Genomic DNA, 16,278 nt, shown 5'->3' with positions numbered 1-16,278 from the left:
TATGCTGCCTGCAGTGATGAAGACAAATGTATTGATTAGACCTGAAGGGATGTAAGAGGAAAGGTTTATTTTCTGTAGAGCAAACCATTAGAAGTAAGAACATCCCATTACTTCTCTCATCCCCCAGAGCCTTACTACCTTTGCTGAATGGGTTAATTGTGACTCATCTTATTATTTCTTCCAAAGAAAAGATCCAAAAAGTTACTGCATTCCCCTTGGATATCTGCACCTCCTGCTGTGGCCTGAACTTAAGACACTAGAGGAGCTGCAATATTAGCTGCACTGGAATGTTTTGGTTTTCCCTTGCAAAACAGCCCCATCTCTCCAAGTGTGAATGTGCTTCAGTTACCTAAATATACTTGAGAGGGGCAAAAAGAAAGGAAATTTCAATTTTTTATACTTAACTGAAGAATTCCCATTGTTGTTGAAAGCAAACAGAAAATGGCATGCCTCAACATGTTCCCCTGGCGCTATGGACCAAGGGAAGCCAAAACTTTTAGAAGACAATTTTTTTCTATAAAAGATAAGCAAATTCTCATCAGTAATGTGTCACCTCTGGACCAGTGTGGAAATCCTACAGCCTCCATTAGCAGAAACCCTTTCATGGTATGCATGTGGGCACATAAAAAACATACTGTATATTTGGAAAACTCCCCTGGCACCAAATACAGTTATTTCACAACCAGGGGTGGGTTGGCACACACAAATGAAAATTATTCTGTATTTAAACTTTCTCAACCTTAAAAGAAAATCTGTAGCAGAACTGTAAATTAATACTAGGTGACAATGAAACGATTGATTTTCATTGGAACTGGATAGATAGATAAATAAAGATCCAATTTCTTGTCAGTACAAGGGAATGAAAATCAAAAGCTGCCAGTTTATACTGTTGGGATGTTACAATCTCAGGTCATATCCAAATGAATATAATCTGTCAGAATTCACCTCAGTAGAATTAAACCAGATGATAGGACCCAAGGACATGACCAAACACCATCTTCTGCAGCAAATCTCTAAAAGCACACATAAAATAGTTCAACTTAAAAATATACCTTACACCTTTTCCCTCATGTCAGGAGATGAAAGTCGTATCAACTGTTTGTACCTAGAAAGAAACCCAACAGTTGGAGCAGAATAAAAATAGCTACAAATTTTAATTTTCTGTCAGCCTTTGCTCTCTGTGCACAGGCCAGTCCTCCCGAAGCTGTGATCATGGCTGAGCTGAGAGGAGCTCAGTCAGAGTATCTGAAAGGTGGATGCCCTGGTTTAGGGAAACATTTCATTTCTGTGTTGTTGGAACTGAGGAAGACAGAGCAGAGGATCACACATGTCCTCATTTGGCCTTTTCTCTGCCTGTTCTGTTCACAGCTCTAAACACAGTGTCAGCAAACTCCGTGTGATTTCCCCTTGGATCATCACCTTTGGTGGCTGTAGACAACAGAAAACAAAAGAAAACTGTTGGAGGTGCAGCTGGGGCAGAGGAGCACGGATCCTCCCAGCCAGACTCATCTGTACCCTGGAGAGGAATTACTCCCACCTAGGAGTTGTGCTCAAACCTGCTAATTCCATACACAGCTTCACAGCTGTGCCAGCTCTGCTTGTTTCCACTCCCAGAGATGAAATAAAACTGACTGCTAATTTTTGATGACTGCTTTATGAAGTTCAGAAGTGAATAACAGACTTGGAACAGCATTACTACAGTGATAGAGCTGTCTTCATTAAAACCTGAAACCACAGAGAGAAACCCTCTACCCATATTCAGGTAGAAAAGTCTCCAAAGAAATGATTCAACGTGTAAGATGCCAAGTGATCCAAGCACCAAACCACTGGCAGACCTTGAGAACACAGGTGTCAAACTCCCCCTCCCTACCTCCAAGTAGGTACTTTCACAGAGCACATGCAGTAGCCATCTGCTCATGCATTTGCCCCTATTTTCCATGATTCTGTGATTCTAGATCCTCCTGCTGCTCCAAGGGAGGACCCAAGGAGTCTTTTCACATCTCCATTCCTTACCTTCACACTTGTACCACCTGTGTACTGCCAGTTCCTTTGTACATCATTGCCCATTCACTGAGGAGAGATATAAGAAAGAAACCAGGTATCATTATTAAAACCATGTTTATGGATGACTTGAAATTGTTAATTCCAAGAATACCAAACCACCTTAAAAAGGAACATTTTGCAGAGAGACAGAACAACTGGTTAAGATATATCATGGCTGCTCTGTGCTGTGATGGGTAATGACTAATTAATACCAATAATAACGCTAAGTTTGGAGAATGCCTCAGCACTGGGTCAGCACTCTGGTAAGGCAATGCTTTATTGCAGCTCATTAAAGGAGAAAAAAAAGCAGTAAAAGGCTTAAGAACCATCACAGATCCTGGCTATATGAAGCTAATAAACAGTATGATAAACTATCATTTACATGAATAAGAAAAGGAATGGACATTTCATTTCCTATGCCTTTGTTGCTCCCATTCAGTTGCACTGATGGGGCTATTTGGGGAAGCCCCACAGAGCCTGTTTACAAGAGAACTTTGCAAAACAAAGACAGTCACGGTCAAAACTTTGCTGGTCACTTCAGTGTATTTACATGGAAGAGCTGGGAAGAAAACAAGTATTCTGAAATAGCCTCGTGGGACAGTTCAGTTGGAAGTGGTAACTAGCAGGGAAGGATCTCATGGCTATCTGGGTGTGTTGGCCACAGAAAAAGCATCTTGTTTCCAAACAGAAGTTTGATCAAACTTTCTTCATCCAGGCAAAAATACCCACACAACTCCCTGAGCAAAATGGCAACTGCCAAAGTGTTCTGCATGCAGGGAACAGCATTGTTCAAGTCTGCCTCTTGAGAAACCAGGCACAAGCTCTTTACTTTCCATAAATGTGGAAAATGTGCCATGCCAACACTTGTCAATACATTTCAAATGCACATATTCCATCTGAGCAGCTCCCAGAAACGATCCCATTTTCCCTCTCTCTTTTAACTAACAGAATGGAAATGCTCTGGATTTACAATGAAGGCACCTAAAAGCACAGTTGAAACAACTGTTTTTAAGAAGACCTTCCTATGCCATAACTTTTCACAGTTCAGTTGCTAAATTACACATTATAAAAATAAGTAAGTGCAATTGAGAGACTGTGTTAATCTCAGAAGTTTAAACACTGCTCTGTAATGACTGCTTTATAGTGGCCCATGGTAAAGTGCTTTATGGGGCATGCAGGAGATTTGTCCACACGCGCCCATTAAACGCTCCTGGGAATTTTCTCACACAGAGAGACCAGGCCTGGCACAAAACTAAACATGGACAAAACACTGCCTCATTCACACGGCACCAGGAATGCCACCCAGCAAGAAAACACTTTACAGCACCTAAGAGAGATAAGAACCACCAGCCAGCATAGCAGTAAGATGTTGCTTTTGACAAAGCAGAATTTCCTAACCTGACAATCCGTGCAGATTCTGGAAGCATGACAAAAATACAACTGTCCCCTAGCAAGGAAATGAGAGCTTTAGCATTGATTATAAAGAGATGATAAAGAAGCATGGGCGGTTTGTGGAGTAGTTTACTAAAGCCAGGAGAATTTAGAGCCAAATTAGGTTCTTGCACATAAAAATTCCCTGGAATTTAGGGTGAGTTCACACGTGGTTACTCGCTCAGGCAGTCTGCCTTTTCTCTCTGGCCAAACAGAATCCATCCAGGCTGACTCAGATCCCAGGTGAAAAGACTTTTCAATAAATTAAATATGATGATAACAGAGTTGCAGACATGGTACCAGAGCTGTGTTTTGGTTTTATTATTTTAATAATCATGCTTCAGAACAGCACCACAGCTAAGCAAGATGGGGTTCTCAGGGGTTCTCAAGGGACAAAACTTGATGCTACACTAGACAAGTATAAGCACACGCAGCAAGGCACTGCATGAAGGTCTTTGCTAGAAAGCATTGCCTCCCTCAGCCCTAAAACACTCACAAGCACCGAGCTGAATTCTCAATCCTTCAGTGTTACCATTATTAGAGTATCATTCACCCACCTGTCTGCAAACTGCCTTCTTCTCCCACCAACTGCTCCGTCTCACAACAATACCTCATTTCTGGCTCAGAAGACCAACAAAAAGCTCTCCCCTGAGCTTTGGCAGTGTCCCCACGATCCCTTGGCAGGAGGCAGCATGACAATGATTTGACAGGCATCCTCCCAAGGAGACTGCACACATCAGTCACGCTGCTGACACGCTCCACACCCGGAGGAGCTCATCCACACCAGGGGAGGTTTCTAGGTGCAGGCAGCTGCTCTTGATGGACCATCCTAAAGCAGCAGGTTTTCCTGTTTCACTAACAGCAGAACCAGGAAGCACCTCTTTGCTGTGATGGTGCTGGTGACACTGCCACGCTGGCTGGTGCTAAGTCTGCTTGAGCAAAGCGAAACAGCTTTGCTTTGAGTAGAGAGGACTGAAGTCCTATTTCTAGCCCAATGACAAAGCTACCAAAATGAAATAGCACTGCAAAAACAACTGCAAGTTATCTGTTTATGATGATCTTTTTATGATGTGCAAAAAGCCTTTCCAACAAAAAAAAAAAAAAAAAAAAAAAAAAAAAAAAAATTCTCTTCTACTTTTGAGCCCAATGACAAAGCTACCAAAATGAAATAGCACTGCAAAAACAACTGCAAGTTATCTGTTTATGATGATCTTTTTATGATGTGCAAAAAGCCTTTCCAACAAAAAAAAAATATTTCTCTTCTACTTTTGTTTTTTTTAAAGGAAACTGAAGAACTGCTCTCACATTTTCAGAGGATGAGCTGTTGTTGGGTACCACCAAAAATAGCCAACATTTACTGCGCAGAATACAAATCATCTTGATCTGAATACTCTGGCTGAATGAATGAACACTGACCCTCATCAACTGTTGTTTAAAGGATGGTCAGGATTAATAGCTTAAAAGAAGGAATAAACATAAATCTTCTCCTTTTCCTACATGAGAAAAGCAGGGCTTTGCAAGTCTCCATGAAACAATCTTAAATCTCCTGAATGACAGTCCCAAGCTCTGGCCAGTGACTCATTTCTGAAGCTTGGCACGCTGGAATGCTCTGATAGATGCAGGCAATGGGAAACTGCCTTTGACTGAGGCTTCTGCCATCTTTAAAGTATGTCCAAGGCTCCTGGCAGGTTAACTCTTCCTGCAGATAATAAATCTCTTGTGAGACAGGAAGGCTGAACAATCACATACTTCAAGACTAGCTCAATCTGTATAGTTCCAAGAACAACTTCCAGCGCAGGTGATAGCAAGCATACGATAAGCAAAGTTCCAGGAGGAATTCTGTTGAAAAAACAGAATTATGGGAAACAGACTGAGCTGCTCATTTTATGGACATAGCTGTATTCCAGCACTCAGGCAGTAAAACTAAAATGAACTCCCGCAAAGTTAAAAATGCCCAATAGAACTCAAAAGGCAAGGTAATTATTTTGACTTGACAGAGGGAGAGGACAGGTCACTCGTTCCCACAGAGAATATCTCACCTTGCTGACATCGAATGGGAACACATCTTTCAGTTAATCTGGGTTTTTTTTCCAAAACTACATTTTCTGTGCTACAGATTTATAACCCTGGCCAAGCCTGTACCACTCTGGGCTAAATAAAAAAACTGAAGTCCATAAGAAATGTAGCAGCACATGCCCCAGCAGCCTCTCTTGCGGTGTCACAGCTCCCCCCACGGGATCAGGCTGCTCAGCCACTTCATGTTCCCGGGACTGACTGTGCCCACATCCCACCCATTAACGCAGGCTCCCCGGGATCTCGGCTGTGACAGCTGCTGATCAATGCTTGTCCTGTGTGCGGGGACACGGTGAGTCAGGATGGCACCCATGGGATAAAGGCAACTTCTCTCTTTCCACCTTTTTCTTAGGAAAATGGAAACAAACACCAGTCAGCAATGGAAGGTGTTAGCTTCAACATAAGAGAATAATTCCATGATAGATGAACACCTGAATGACAGAGTCTGTATTGTGTGGGTGACAAAGGTGACATTTGCAACAGCAGCTGCCCTTGTCCTTTCTCCCACCCCCCGGGTATGGACTCACCTACTCTCATCCAATGTAACACAGCTCTAGCACAAAAGCAAAACTGAAAACTCCAGCAGGAACATTAAGGATGCATTTATTGTCAAACAGCAGCACACCAAAATAAGCAGGCAAATGTCATAGTAACTAACAAAATACAGGGGAATGCCTTGTGAATTCACCGGATTTTCGTTTCTGGCATCTTTAGAAAATGTATTTTTTTATTTGGCTGACAGGAAACCACAAAGCACAACTGTCCTGTAATTGGAACAATCAGACACACATATGGGGACAATAATTATAGGCAAAATAAACGGGTTGAAAACAGATCTGTTACTGTATTTCTAACCACCTCATACTTTTATTCTTCATTATTTGAGGGTTTAGGCTTTCAATTTTTTTCCTTATCTTGGCAGTCCCAAGATTTTTAGGTCTTGGTACTGTAGGGACCAGTTTCTAAATGTTTATTATCTGGGCTGGCAATAGTGGCTTGTTCCACTGAGAGGATAAACAATTCACTTCAACAAAGTTTGATGTTACAGAAAAATGACTTATGTTTCTCATAATTACTCAAATTGGGGAAGCAAGTTTTTTCATGAAACAAATTATGAAATTACTTGTTTGTTTAGTATTAGTCAAGAGTACTCTTATTTCAGTTATGAAAATTACAGTTTTCTTCATTATAGCCAGTCAAACCATAAGATACAATTAGCTAACAGCGTAAGTACAGCTCTTTGAAGAAAATTAAAAAGCCCCACATCCCCAAAAAACAGTTCAGTTACTTCATAAAAGGCAATAGCATGGGATTAACCCATTGCCTGTGGAAGAGCACTCTTATGAAAGCACTCTGTTCTTCAACAGAACACATGAAAGTTTGAGGAAAACAGAAATTTGTGTATGTTTAGGAGCAGGAGAACACAGAAAACATTCTCAAATGTGAGCTGTTCCAATTAAGCACCTTTATTGCAAACAAATGTTGGAAGACAACCTTAGTCCTTGACTAAAATACATCTTGTTATTTATAATCCCTGAGCCTTTTGCACCAAGATGGGAAAGGTGCGTTGAATGTACCTTCAAATAAGTCCTTTGAATTATATTCTGACAAAATACATCAGACTAAGTGAATAATATTCAAGGACAACCTTAGCTGGGTGATGTAATCAGGAATTAAAATTCCAAAGTTGCTAATATGCCTCCAGTAATTGTTTTCTACATTATATCCAAGTACCTCCCTTCATAACTGAATTTATGCTAAAAAATTGCTGAAACACAACCTTTGGCTTTGCAAAGCACAAGCCAGGTGGATTTAATTTGGGAATCCACACTGCTGTAAATGATTTTGTTCTCCCACACAGCCAAACTAAGAAAAATGTGGACAATAGCAGTAACATTGCCTTCTTCTAATCACCCAATTCCATAAATTTATTGTGTAATTCTACATTCACTTTGTCAGCAGAGAAGATATTAGAACCACTACATGGTGGCTAGTGTAGGGTTATTTATCCCATGAGGACACAAGCAGTTATGACAAATGCATTTACTTTAGACAGTATTGCTTATACAGTCAAAGGACACACCAAAAATGACAATACACATCTATAACTTGGAATGTGTGAGATGGCTTCCACCAAGCTCTCACTGCCAACGCCCTTCCTGAGAGATGCGATATTGTAGCTTAGGTTTATTAGGATTGTGTTCAATCAGCCAGTCAGCAAGCCAAATCTGTGAACAAAAAAAAAAAAACAAACCCAAATGTTTTCAGCTTTCTGTTGCTTTCTATTAAGTTCATAGAAGAATATTACAAAAGCATTATTATATATAAAAGCATTATTTGAAACCTCTGCTACAGACATTCTCCTAATTCATCCCTTTTAGAAAGAAATGGACATGCAGATGACCTCTTTTTTAAAAATGTTCTGTTAAATCCTCACGGCCTATACTGTTTTTGAACAATGCACCATGACCTTTAGAAGACAACTTGTCCTGGCAATGTTTATCTTTGTGAAAATATAAGACCATTTGAGCCATGCTTCAAATAACTCAGCCAGCTCTGTTTTGGAATGCTGCTGCACAATATGCATGAAACTGCTTAATGAAATATTACTGCTGACAACACTCAGAGATACTTCATCCAGTAATCATTCATTAAGAGTGCCAGCCTTCTGCACTGAATCACCTTACAGTACCTAAAACGTAAAACCAAAACATGGTTACTTTTTGAAATTCATCTTTTAAGTTTTCCAGCACGTTGTACTTAAATGAGAACGTGGGAGGCAGGAATGCCTTGAGTCCTAATTCCATCTGCCACTCTGGGCCTGGCCTTAGGCAAATTAACCTTTTGCCTCGATTTCTCCGCTTGTAAAGCCAAGTTTTTAACACATCCTTATTTACTTCACAAGGCTGTTGACGACTGGTTTCTGGAATGCTGAGAACAACAAACTTCATACCACACTGTGAAGAGCTGACAGAACAGCAGACAGGGAAGGTAAGCAACACTCAGCTTTTACTACCACGTATAAAAGGTTTGCAAAGGGAGAGCCAAGCAGAGCACTAGGACAGGTAAAGCAACAACAGCACAGTAGTAAGAACCCGAGACACAAATGGAAAACAAACAAAATAGCCCAAAAGACAAAACCCCTCAGGAAAACTACTTTGGAAAAAAAGAAGTCCTCAAATAATTTGAACAAATAAATGTATCCTGTCACTTAAGGAACTGGCTGAGACAACCTCTGTCCTGACAGCAAGTATTTCTGAGTGCACAGACACTTTCTGATGCCATCTGCAAAAGGAGAGGAAAGAAGAAAAGGATGCTGGGAAAAAAGCATTCCAACGGTCTCCCTGTAAGCCATCTAGCAGAAAACAAACTGAAAAGCAACAGGCAATATCTATTTCTGAAGCAGCATAAAATCAACACTATTTTCATTCTGTTACAAGGTCACAGACATTATGGACAACAAAGAAAGTGCAAATAGAATGTTTTTAGCAAAGCTGCTGACACTGCTTCATACAGCTTTCTTACAAGCAAGGAAGGAAAGCATTGTCTCGATTAAGTTACTGTTAGATACCTCATAATTGACTAGAAAATTGTGCTAAGAATGCAGATTAACTCGAAGCCAAAACAATGAGTCAGAAAGATACAACGTGCAAAAAAAAAAAAAAATCAGTATTTAATATAGTAAAGAGAAGACTGATGGGAAAGAAATAGAAATACTCTTCAAATATGCAATAGGTTACAAAAAAAAAAAAAGAAAGAGGAAAGATATTACATTGTCTCCAATGTCTTTTGAGGATAGTAAAAGGGAAAAAAAAGGTAATGGGCTTAAAATTGGAGCCAGGAGATTTAGGCTATCTTTCAGTGAAAGCTTTTAACAAGTATAATTAAACACTGAAACAGAATGCCTGGGGAGACTGTAGATTCTCCATCACTTGGAGTGGGAAACCACAGGCCAGACACACGTTTGTTAGGAACAGATACAAGTGGCTTGGCCTTTGGGCAAAGGAATGGACTTCATCTCTGTTTTCTAGATTTCTATGGTAACAGTGCCAGACATACAGACAAAGTAAACAGGTTACAAAGCTGGAACAATCAAAGTACATTAAACACGGCCTCATAGATATCACATAGTTCCTAGGAACACCCCAAATGATTTTTAAGGCCTTTTTTTCTGAAAAAAATTATCCTTTAGAAAAATGCAAGGTTGATTATAAACGTGATAATGATGTAAATCCACAACTGCCAGCAAGTTGTTGCACCTATCTGCATGCTTAAATAAGTACTGGTGTGAATGACTGGAGCTTTAAGAACATAAAGATACATTAACCATGTTTTTCCAGATGTAAGAAAACTGATTTTGTTTAGGCACTTAAAACACACCCTTGTGTCATCTCTAACAAACAAATCAATTTCTTGAAACCAAATGTTAGAGAAGCTCATCAGCTGACAGCTGAAACAGCCCAGCTCTTTACCCACAGAGTAGTTCTGCCATGAACAGGGAGTGGATCCCAGAGCTGCCAGCAGTGCTGGACACTGCACGTACCATGGGGTCTGCTGGCTTCTCTTTGCACAGGGCAGTGAGCCCTGCCAGCAGCGTGGGCTTCACATACAGGTTCAGGTAATCCCGAGCCCTTTGGCCAGTGGGAATTGGCTCCAAGATTGCTGCAAGGAGGAACCACAGGTGTTAGAAAGCAGCCCCTAGAGTGATTAAACCAAACATTCTTTCAAAGGTTGTTTATATGTGAGCTGCTCTTTTCCTTAGTAAGTTAATAGTACATCATGGGTTTTACAGCTTCTTCCACAACAAACTGCAAAGAAACTCCCTAAACTTCTTTACTATGTCCCTGAGGTAATTTTACTAGTTATAGCCTAGTATGAAAAGGGAGGAAGTCAGATCATCTGGGGAAAACCTGAATCCTTGAAGATGAATTTGGGGCAGAAGAGAAACAGTATATCCCATGTTTAGCACTTTCTTCTAGCGTGAAGCTGATTTCTGAAGACCCTAAAAATCTCACCTCTAGTCTTGCTCTAATTGTCAGGGTGAGAAGAGACATGGTTTACACAATGGGTAAGGTTTGTAAGGAACTGCAACATCTTTTATTAAACTCACTGATACAGCTGACAAAAAGTATCAGTAGACACTTTATTCTAGCAGTTTCACTTGCATCTTTCTGTCAAAGAGCAAATCCTGCTACATTACAAACCAGAGATCCTCTTGCAGCCTTTCCAGGTTCTAAGGCCCTTTTCTCTGGCACTTAACTTGGGAATTGCACTGTCATGTGAGCATCCAGCTGCTTTTGAATAGCAATTATTCCGCGTGAATCCAAGGAAAGACTGAATTGTCTCAAGTCAACCAAGGCTGACTGTGCCAGAAACACTTGCTGCAGTATAATAGCTTCCTACCTCTTCTCATTTACCAGCTTTGACTGCTCCAGTTACCAGAACAGAGTTTGAAAAGTGGGAGCAACTCTGTAAATACACTGGCTCTTCAGACAGATTTTTGGTAAGCCTTTCATAGCAGAAAATGTCAGCTTATACATAAAGAGACCCACAATCCTGTAAAGCAAACAAACCCAACCTCTCCAAATCAGTTGTATCTGGAGTCAGGGCAGGACAGGGAAGCACTTCATCCTCCCCAGGACTGGCAGTGAACCAACTGTACCATTTTACCTTCTGGAAATATGAATCGAATTTCCTTCTCTGCTGAGGAGATGCTGAGACTGCCGTGGAGCCCATTCCTCAGCTCATCAGTCCCATAGAGTGCTCTTAAGCTGAAAACAAGGGAAATAACTGCTTGGAGGGCAACTGCAAATCCCTTCCAAGTCTCTGCAGCCTGAGAGCACACAAAAGCAATATATATGGACTAATTAACAAGCACTGGTTTGCTTTTGTTTTAAACATAAGAAGTAGCTACCTAAAACTTAATGTTCATACACTCAGCATTCCCCATAAAAGAGCTGAACTTTGCATACTAAAAAACAGCAGTGAAAAGCTGTTGCACAAAACTGAAGAGATAAGAAGCCTGTGTCTGTACTGTCCAAACAAACAAATAAAATAAAAAATTAAAAAAAAAAAAAAAAAAAGGAATTCTGGTCTCAATCCAAAGAATGACAAAATAATCCTACTGACTTGCCCAAGGCTAGTCAGTGAGTTACCTGTGAGGGTGAGTTATCCTAGCTCTTAGGCTGTTGGATGGTCCCAGCAATTCCTTCCAGTAAGAGACTGCACAATTTCTAGCAAGAACCATAGCAACTATAGGACCAGAACTCATATAGGCTGTTAAATTAGGAAAAAACATTTTTCCAAATTGTTCTGCATAGAAGTTGCTACATTGCTCTGGGCTTAACTGGAGCTTCCGTTTCTATAAAGTGTAGAAGAAAAAAAAAATTAAAATGGCTTGCTACATTTAAACAGGTTAGAGCATTAAAGGCAGAATAGAGTCCTCTCCTGCAGTCACATCTTCAAGTGCAGAACACAGGGTAACTTCTGAAATTCCTCTGATTCACCCAGATACGATCCTCTTCTAGACAGAGAGTAACAGAGAGCAAAAGTTTTCCAAGTTAATTAAAGAAACAGCCCATTTGAGTAAGATGTGATTTTAGCCCAGGCAAACTACAGCAATTTCTAGCTGCCAGATAACAGAGCACTGTACAGGAAAAGTGAAGAGCATTACAAGGGCAGTATTTTATTACTCAGCTGCCACAGCATAATGTTCTACTTTTAAACAAGTTTCTCTCCAGCCCACACTGTTAATTACGCAATTGTTCTATTTTTCATTCAGTGCTTTGTGACTCTCCCAATAGCTGCCTAACCTCCAGCTGGCCAGGATCAGGACAACTTTGGGAAGCTATCAAAAACCACAGCCAAGAAAAAAAATTTTGAAGTGCATTCTTTGAGCTCAAACTTGTACAACATGAGAGTTCCACATACTCAGAGTCCTAATAATTTTGGTGTCAAAATTCACTGCAGACATCAGAAGACTCTACTAACACTATGCAATTAAATAAATAAATAATGTGTTTTATCTCATCTTCTGATATGTATTGAATCAACAGAAACACGGAATGGTTCGCATTGAAAGGTATCTTGTTTCAAACCCCCTGCCACAGACTGAGACACCTTCTCCTAGACCAGGCTGCTCAAACCCTAAACCTGGTCTTGAACATTTTCAGGGATGGAGCAGCTACAGCTTCTCTGGGCAGCCTGTGCCAGGGCCTCACCACCCTCATGGTGAAGAATTTCTTCCCAATATCCCATCTAAGCCTGCCCTCTGGCAGTAGGAAGCCATTCTCCCTTGTCCCACCACTCCATGGCCTTGTCCAAAGTCCCTTTCCAGTTCTCTGGAGCCCCTTCAGGCACTGGAAGGGGCTCTCAGGTCCCCCTAGTGCCTTTTCTTCTACAGGATGAACAAGCACAGCTCTCCCAGCCTGCCTCCGGAGCAGGGGGGCTCCAGCCCATGACCTCTTCTAGAGTAGCTCCAAGAGATCCATAAATACATATATATTAATAAATATATATTTATTAATATAAATAAATATTAAAACATAAATAAAACAGCCAGAAAGGTTATGGAGGAAGCGAAAAAAACAACAAAACGAGACTTGGCGGGGAGGAGGAGGAGGGGCCCTGCCGCCCACAGGTGCGAGGGCGCAGCGCCCCCCAGCGGCCGCCGGGCCGGGTACATTTAAATATTCATGAGCTCATTTCAATATCCATAAAGTCTATTTTCCGTAAAAACAATGGAAACAAAAAATTAGTTAGGCTGCAACTAGCCAGCTATCGAATTCAATTAATTCTCTAATATCTATTATATCTCTAATATCTTCAATTAATTATCTAATATCTAACTTGCACACTGCACAAAATCTTATGAGATCTGAATGACACATTCTCCAAGAGTTGCCTTGGAAAGCTCACACATCTGCTCCATACGTTTGCTAAATGTGAGTTTATTAATAAAGTCCGTGTTTTCCTGTGGTCACCAAAATAGCTGGTCTGCTCTGCTCCATCCCATGCACCAAAAAGCATCTCCTTACAGAATCTGGCAGCAATGTTTAATGACACGAGGAACATTAATTGATTTTTGGACACACAAGCTTTTAGTTACTGGCTTGATTGCTAGAAGTTAAATATTTTCCTAACTTATAAACTACAGCTATTTTCTCTGGAGCACAGCCTGTTACCTGAATGATGTGGAATCCTGATCGGAGAATGAGATCCTCTATTTCTTCTTCTTTATCAATGACATCTGGTTTGATGATAGCCAGAGTTCTTTCCACAAAAATCTGAGGTTCAGGCATTAAGACTTCCATCCTGGCTTCTAAATTAGAATTCACTTGCCCCTTTTGTACTGCAATGACATCAGCACATGACATTTGGAATTTGTCTACTGCACAGTCACCTATGGTGACACTCACCATGTACCCCAGGAACAGAAAGGGTCACACCCACCTCACAAAATCCATGTGAGATCTTCTCTGCACTTGCTACCACTCTGTAGTTCACATTCCCATTTTCAGTGCAGTGGCATTTTGTGGAAAATAAGGCCAAAATTTAATGTTGTTATTCACTAAGTTGGACAATGTGTGAGGAGGGAGAAGCATTATCACACACCCTGATGTGGGCGCCCTGTGCTCCCACACTCTCCATCCACCACGGACTCCTTCAAACCCCAAATCTGTACCCTCACATGAGGACTGTGGGTGGGACTAATGACTTGGAACTGGTCCACCGTAAGGCTTGGGGTAATTTCTCAATGGTTATTTAATTCCTGTATTTATGGGCTCCAAACAATGTGCTGGTTTTCTGACTGAGCAGACACACTGGCAAGCTGAGAGCACAGAATTGTGTTGTGAGTGGTGGAACCAGTGAGGGGGTTTCTGACAGACCTGTCTCCATTTGTAACCTTGTTTTTCATCATGGAATGGTTTGGGTTGGGAGGGACCCTAAAGACCATCCAGTTCCACCCTGCTATGGGCAGGGACACCTCCCACTGTCCCAGGTTGCTCCAAGCCCCATCCAACCTGGCCTTGAACACTTCCACGGATGCAGCAGCCACAGCCACACTGGACGAGCACCGGAGCCTCACCACCCTCAAAGTCAAGAACTGCTTCCCAGTATCCCATCTAACTCTGCCCTCTTGTCGGCGGGAAGCCATTCCCCCTTTTTATGCGTCTCCCTGTCCTTGCCCAAGTCCCTCTCCATCTCTTTTGGAGTCCCTTTAGGCACTGGGAAGGGATCGAAGGTTTCCATGGAACCTTCTCTTCTCCAGGCTAAACCCCCTCAGCTCTCTCAACCTTTTAGAGAGAATTGCGAGCGCAGGACGCTGCGGGGGATCCTAACAGAGCCTCAGAGAGCCCAACACAACAGCACCTGCAGCCCTTCCCTCGCCCGCTGCCCGCCGCGTCCCCCCGCTCCCTGGCTCTCTCAATCCGCCCTGCACCAGACCCAGACACGCAGACCCTGCCTGGCTGCTCCCTGCTGCACAGTCCGCTTGTAACCCCCAAATGCACCTGCCTTGGGGCCCGGCCTGGCTTTGCTATCCCGGCCTCCGGGGCTCCGCCGGACCCGCCGCCGTTGCCGGGCGATGGCGGCGCCGGCCCCGGGCACAAGATGGCGCCCGCGAGCCTCGGCGGGGCGGGACGAAGATGGCGGCCGGGAGCGCCGCGGTGATGGCGGCGGAGGCGGAGTACGCATCAGGGTCGGGATTGCCGCGGGCTCCGCGCACACAACGGAGACCGTGGCTGTCCTAGAATGGGCTCTGCGTGTGGTGCGGCTGTAAAGGGCGGAGTGGCGTGATCTCCGGGGCTTATCTCAAAATCCTCATTCCTCCCTGACAGTAAAAGCTTTATGTCGGTTTCACCTCACGCTCAGAACTGCTGAGGGAGCCACGCGCTCACAACAAACGCTCATGAAGCGACGTGGCGCGATTATTGGCGGGGAAAAAATAAAGGAAAAGCCAGCAGTCGTTCCAGGTCATTTACCAGCGTTTGTGGGGAGGTTTCCTGTGGACGCGCCTCAGCAGCGGCAGCGGGGCGGGAGCTGCAGCGCCCCGAGGCACAGCTCTCTAATGGTGGCTCTCAGCACTGCGAGCGACGTACAGCGGTTACCGGTGCCACTTCACGTTTAAGACAAAAAGGTGTAATGAATAGGAGACCTTCACCGTTTTGTGCATTAAGCCATCATGAGCTGGGCATTAAGCAGAGCTGGGGAGCCGCGTTCTCTGGGGATTTCCCCCAAATTTTACCTCCGCGGTGCCAATGGCTTTGCTCCCCACACATCCCCTATTTCCCCGGCTCTCCGGGGGCAGCCGGCTGGCAGGAACTGGCTGTGCAGTAGCCACTGTCCACCCACCGTGACCCTCAGCGGGTGCCCCGGTGTCACCTCCCGTCCTTGTTTACCGGCGCTCCCGGATGGAGCCGGGCCAGCTGGCCGCGCTATCGGGGCGTGGGCCGGTGAACGGCCCCGATAACTGCGGCGTGCCTCCGCCGCCCTGCTCCTCTCTCCCCCTGTGCCTCGCCCCCTCTCCTCACCGTGTTCTCATAAAACTCTGGGATCCGAGGTGCTGGAACACCTGGGGCTCGCGGCTGAGTTCAGCCAAAACTGGACATTGCGCTCAGACCCCTGAGGTGACACTGACAAAGGGACAGAGAGAAAACACAAGTGTGCAGGTTTTAAATTTTAATGGTGTCAGACTGAAAAAGGCAAAGGAGGAAAGACAAAAAATCCCCT

General features: G+C 43.1%; 1 protein-coding gene across 6 annotated transcripts; it reads right to left on the bottom strand.

Annotated features, from left to right (window-relative positions):
• Nucleotides 1–6,134: 6,134 nt before the first annotated feature.
• Nucleotides 6,135–16,068, bottom strand: NME5 (NME/NM23 family member 5). 6 transcript variants are annotated; one of them, XM_041397698.1, is made up of 8 exons: nucleotides 15,794–16,068; nucleotides 15,531–15,664; nucleotides 15,060–15,379; nucleotides 13,731–13,897; nucleotides 11,703–11,908; nucleotides 11,218–11,318; nucleotides 10,091–10,209; nucleotides 6,135–7,775 (listed from the first exon to the last, which is right to left on the bottom strand). In XM_041397698.1, exons 3-8 carry the CDS (start codon nucleotides 15,241–15,243, stop codon nucleotides 7,689–7,691), a joined length of 864 nt encoding a protein of 287 aa, XP_041253632.1. In that variant the 5' UTR covers nucleotides 15,244–15,379; nucleotides 15,531–15,664; nucleotides 15,794–16,068; the 3' UTR covers nucleotides 6,135–7,688. The 6 variants fall into 6 exon arrangements, with proteins under 6 accessions (XP_041253632.1, XP_041253633.1, XP_041253636.1 ...); XM_041397699.1 differs by lacking the exon at nucleotides 15,060–15,379 and adding an exon at nucleotides 13,999–14,116 and having other exon boundaries at nucleotides 15,794–16,067; XM_041397702.1 differs by lacking the exon at nucleotides 15,060–15,379 and adding an exon at nucleotides 13,999–14,041 and having other exon boundaries at nucleotides 15,794–16,067.
• Between the last annotated feature and the right edge of the window lie 210 nt (nucleotides 16,069–16,278).

This window comes from Onychostruthus taczanowskii, unplaced genomic scaffold (genome assembly GCF_017590055.1).
Source record: "Onychostruthus taczanowskii isolate IOZ18803 unplaced genomic scaffold, ASM1759005v1 scaffold14, whole genome shotgun sequence".
Taxonomy (NCBI): domain Eukaryota; kingdom Metazoa; phylum Chordata; class Aves; order Passeriformes; family Passeridae; genus Onychostruthus; species Onychostruthus taczanowskii.
Note: the sequence above shows the minus strand (reverse complement) of the source record. Positions and strands in the feature narration are given on the sequence as shown.

Coding starts and splice junctions, on each gene's coding strand:
- NME5 (XM_041397698.1), bottom strand. CDS start 15,243: ATGCGTACTCCGCCTCCGCCGCCATCACCGCGGCGCTCCCGGCCGCCA. Junction 13,898..15,059: donor CAGGCCGGGCCCCAAGGCAG/GTGCATTTGGGG, acceptor ATGTCATTGCAG/TACAAAAGGGGCAAGTGAAT. Junction 7,776..10,090: donor AGAAGCCAGCAGACCCCATG/GTACGTGCAGTG, acceptor TTTTGTTCACAG/ATTTGGCTTGCTGACTGGCT.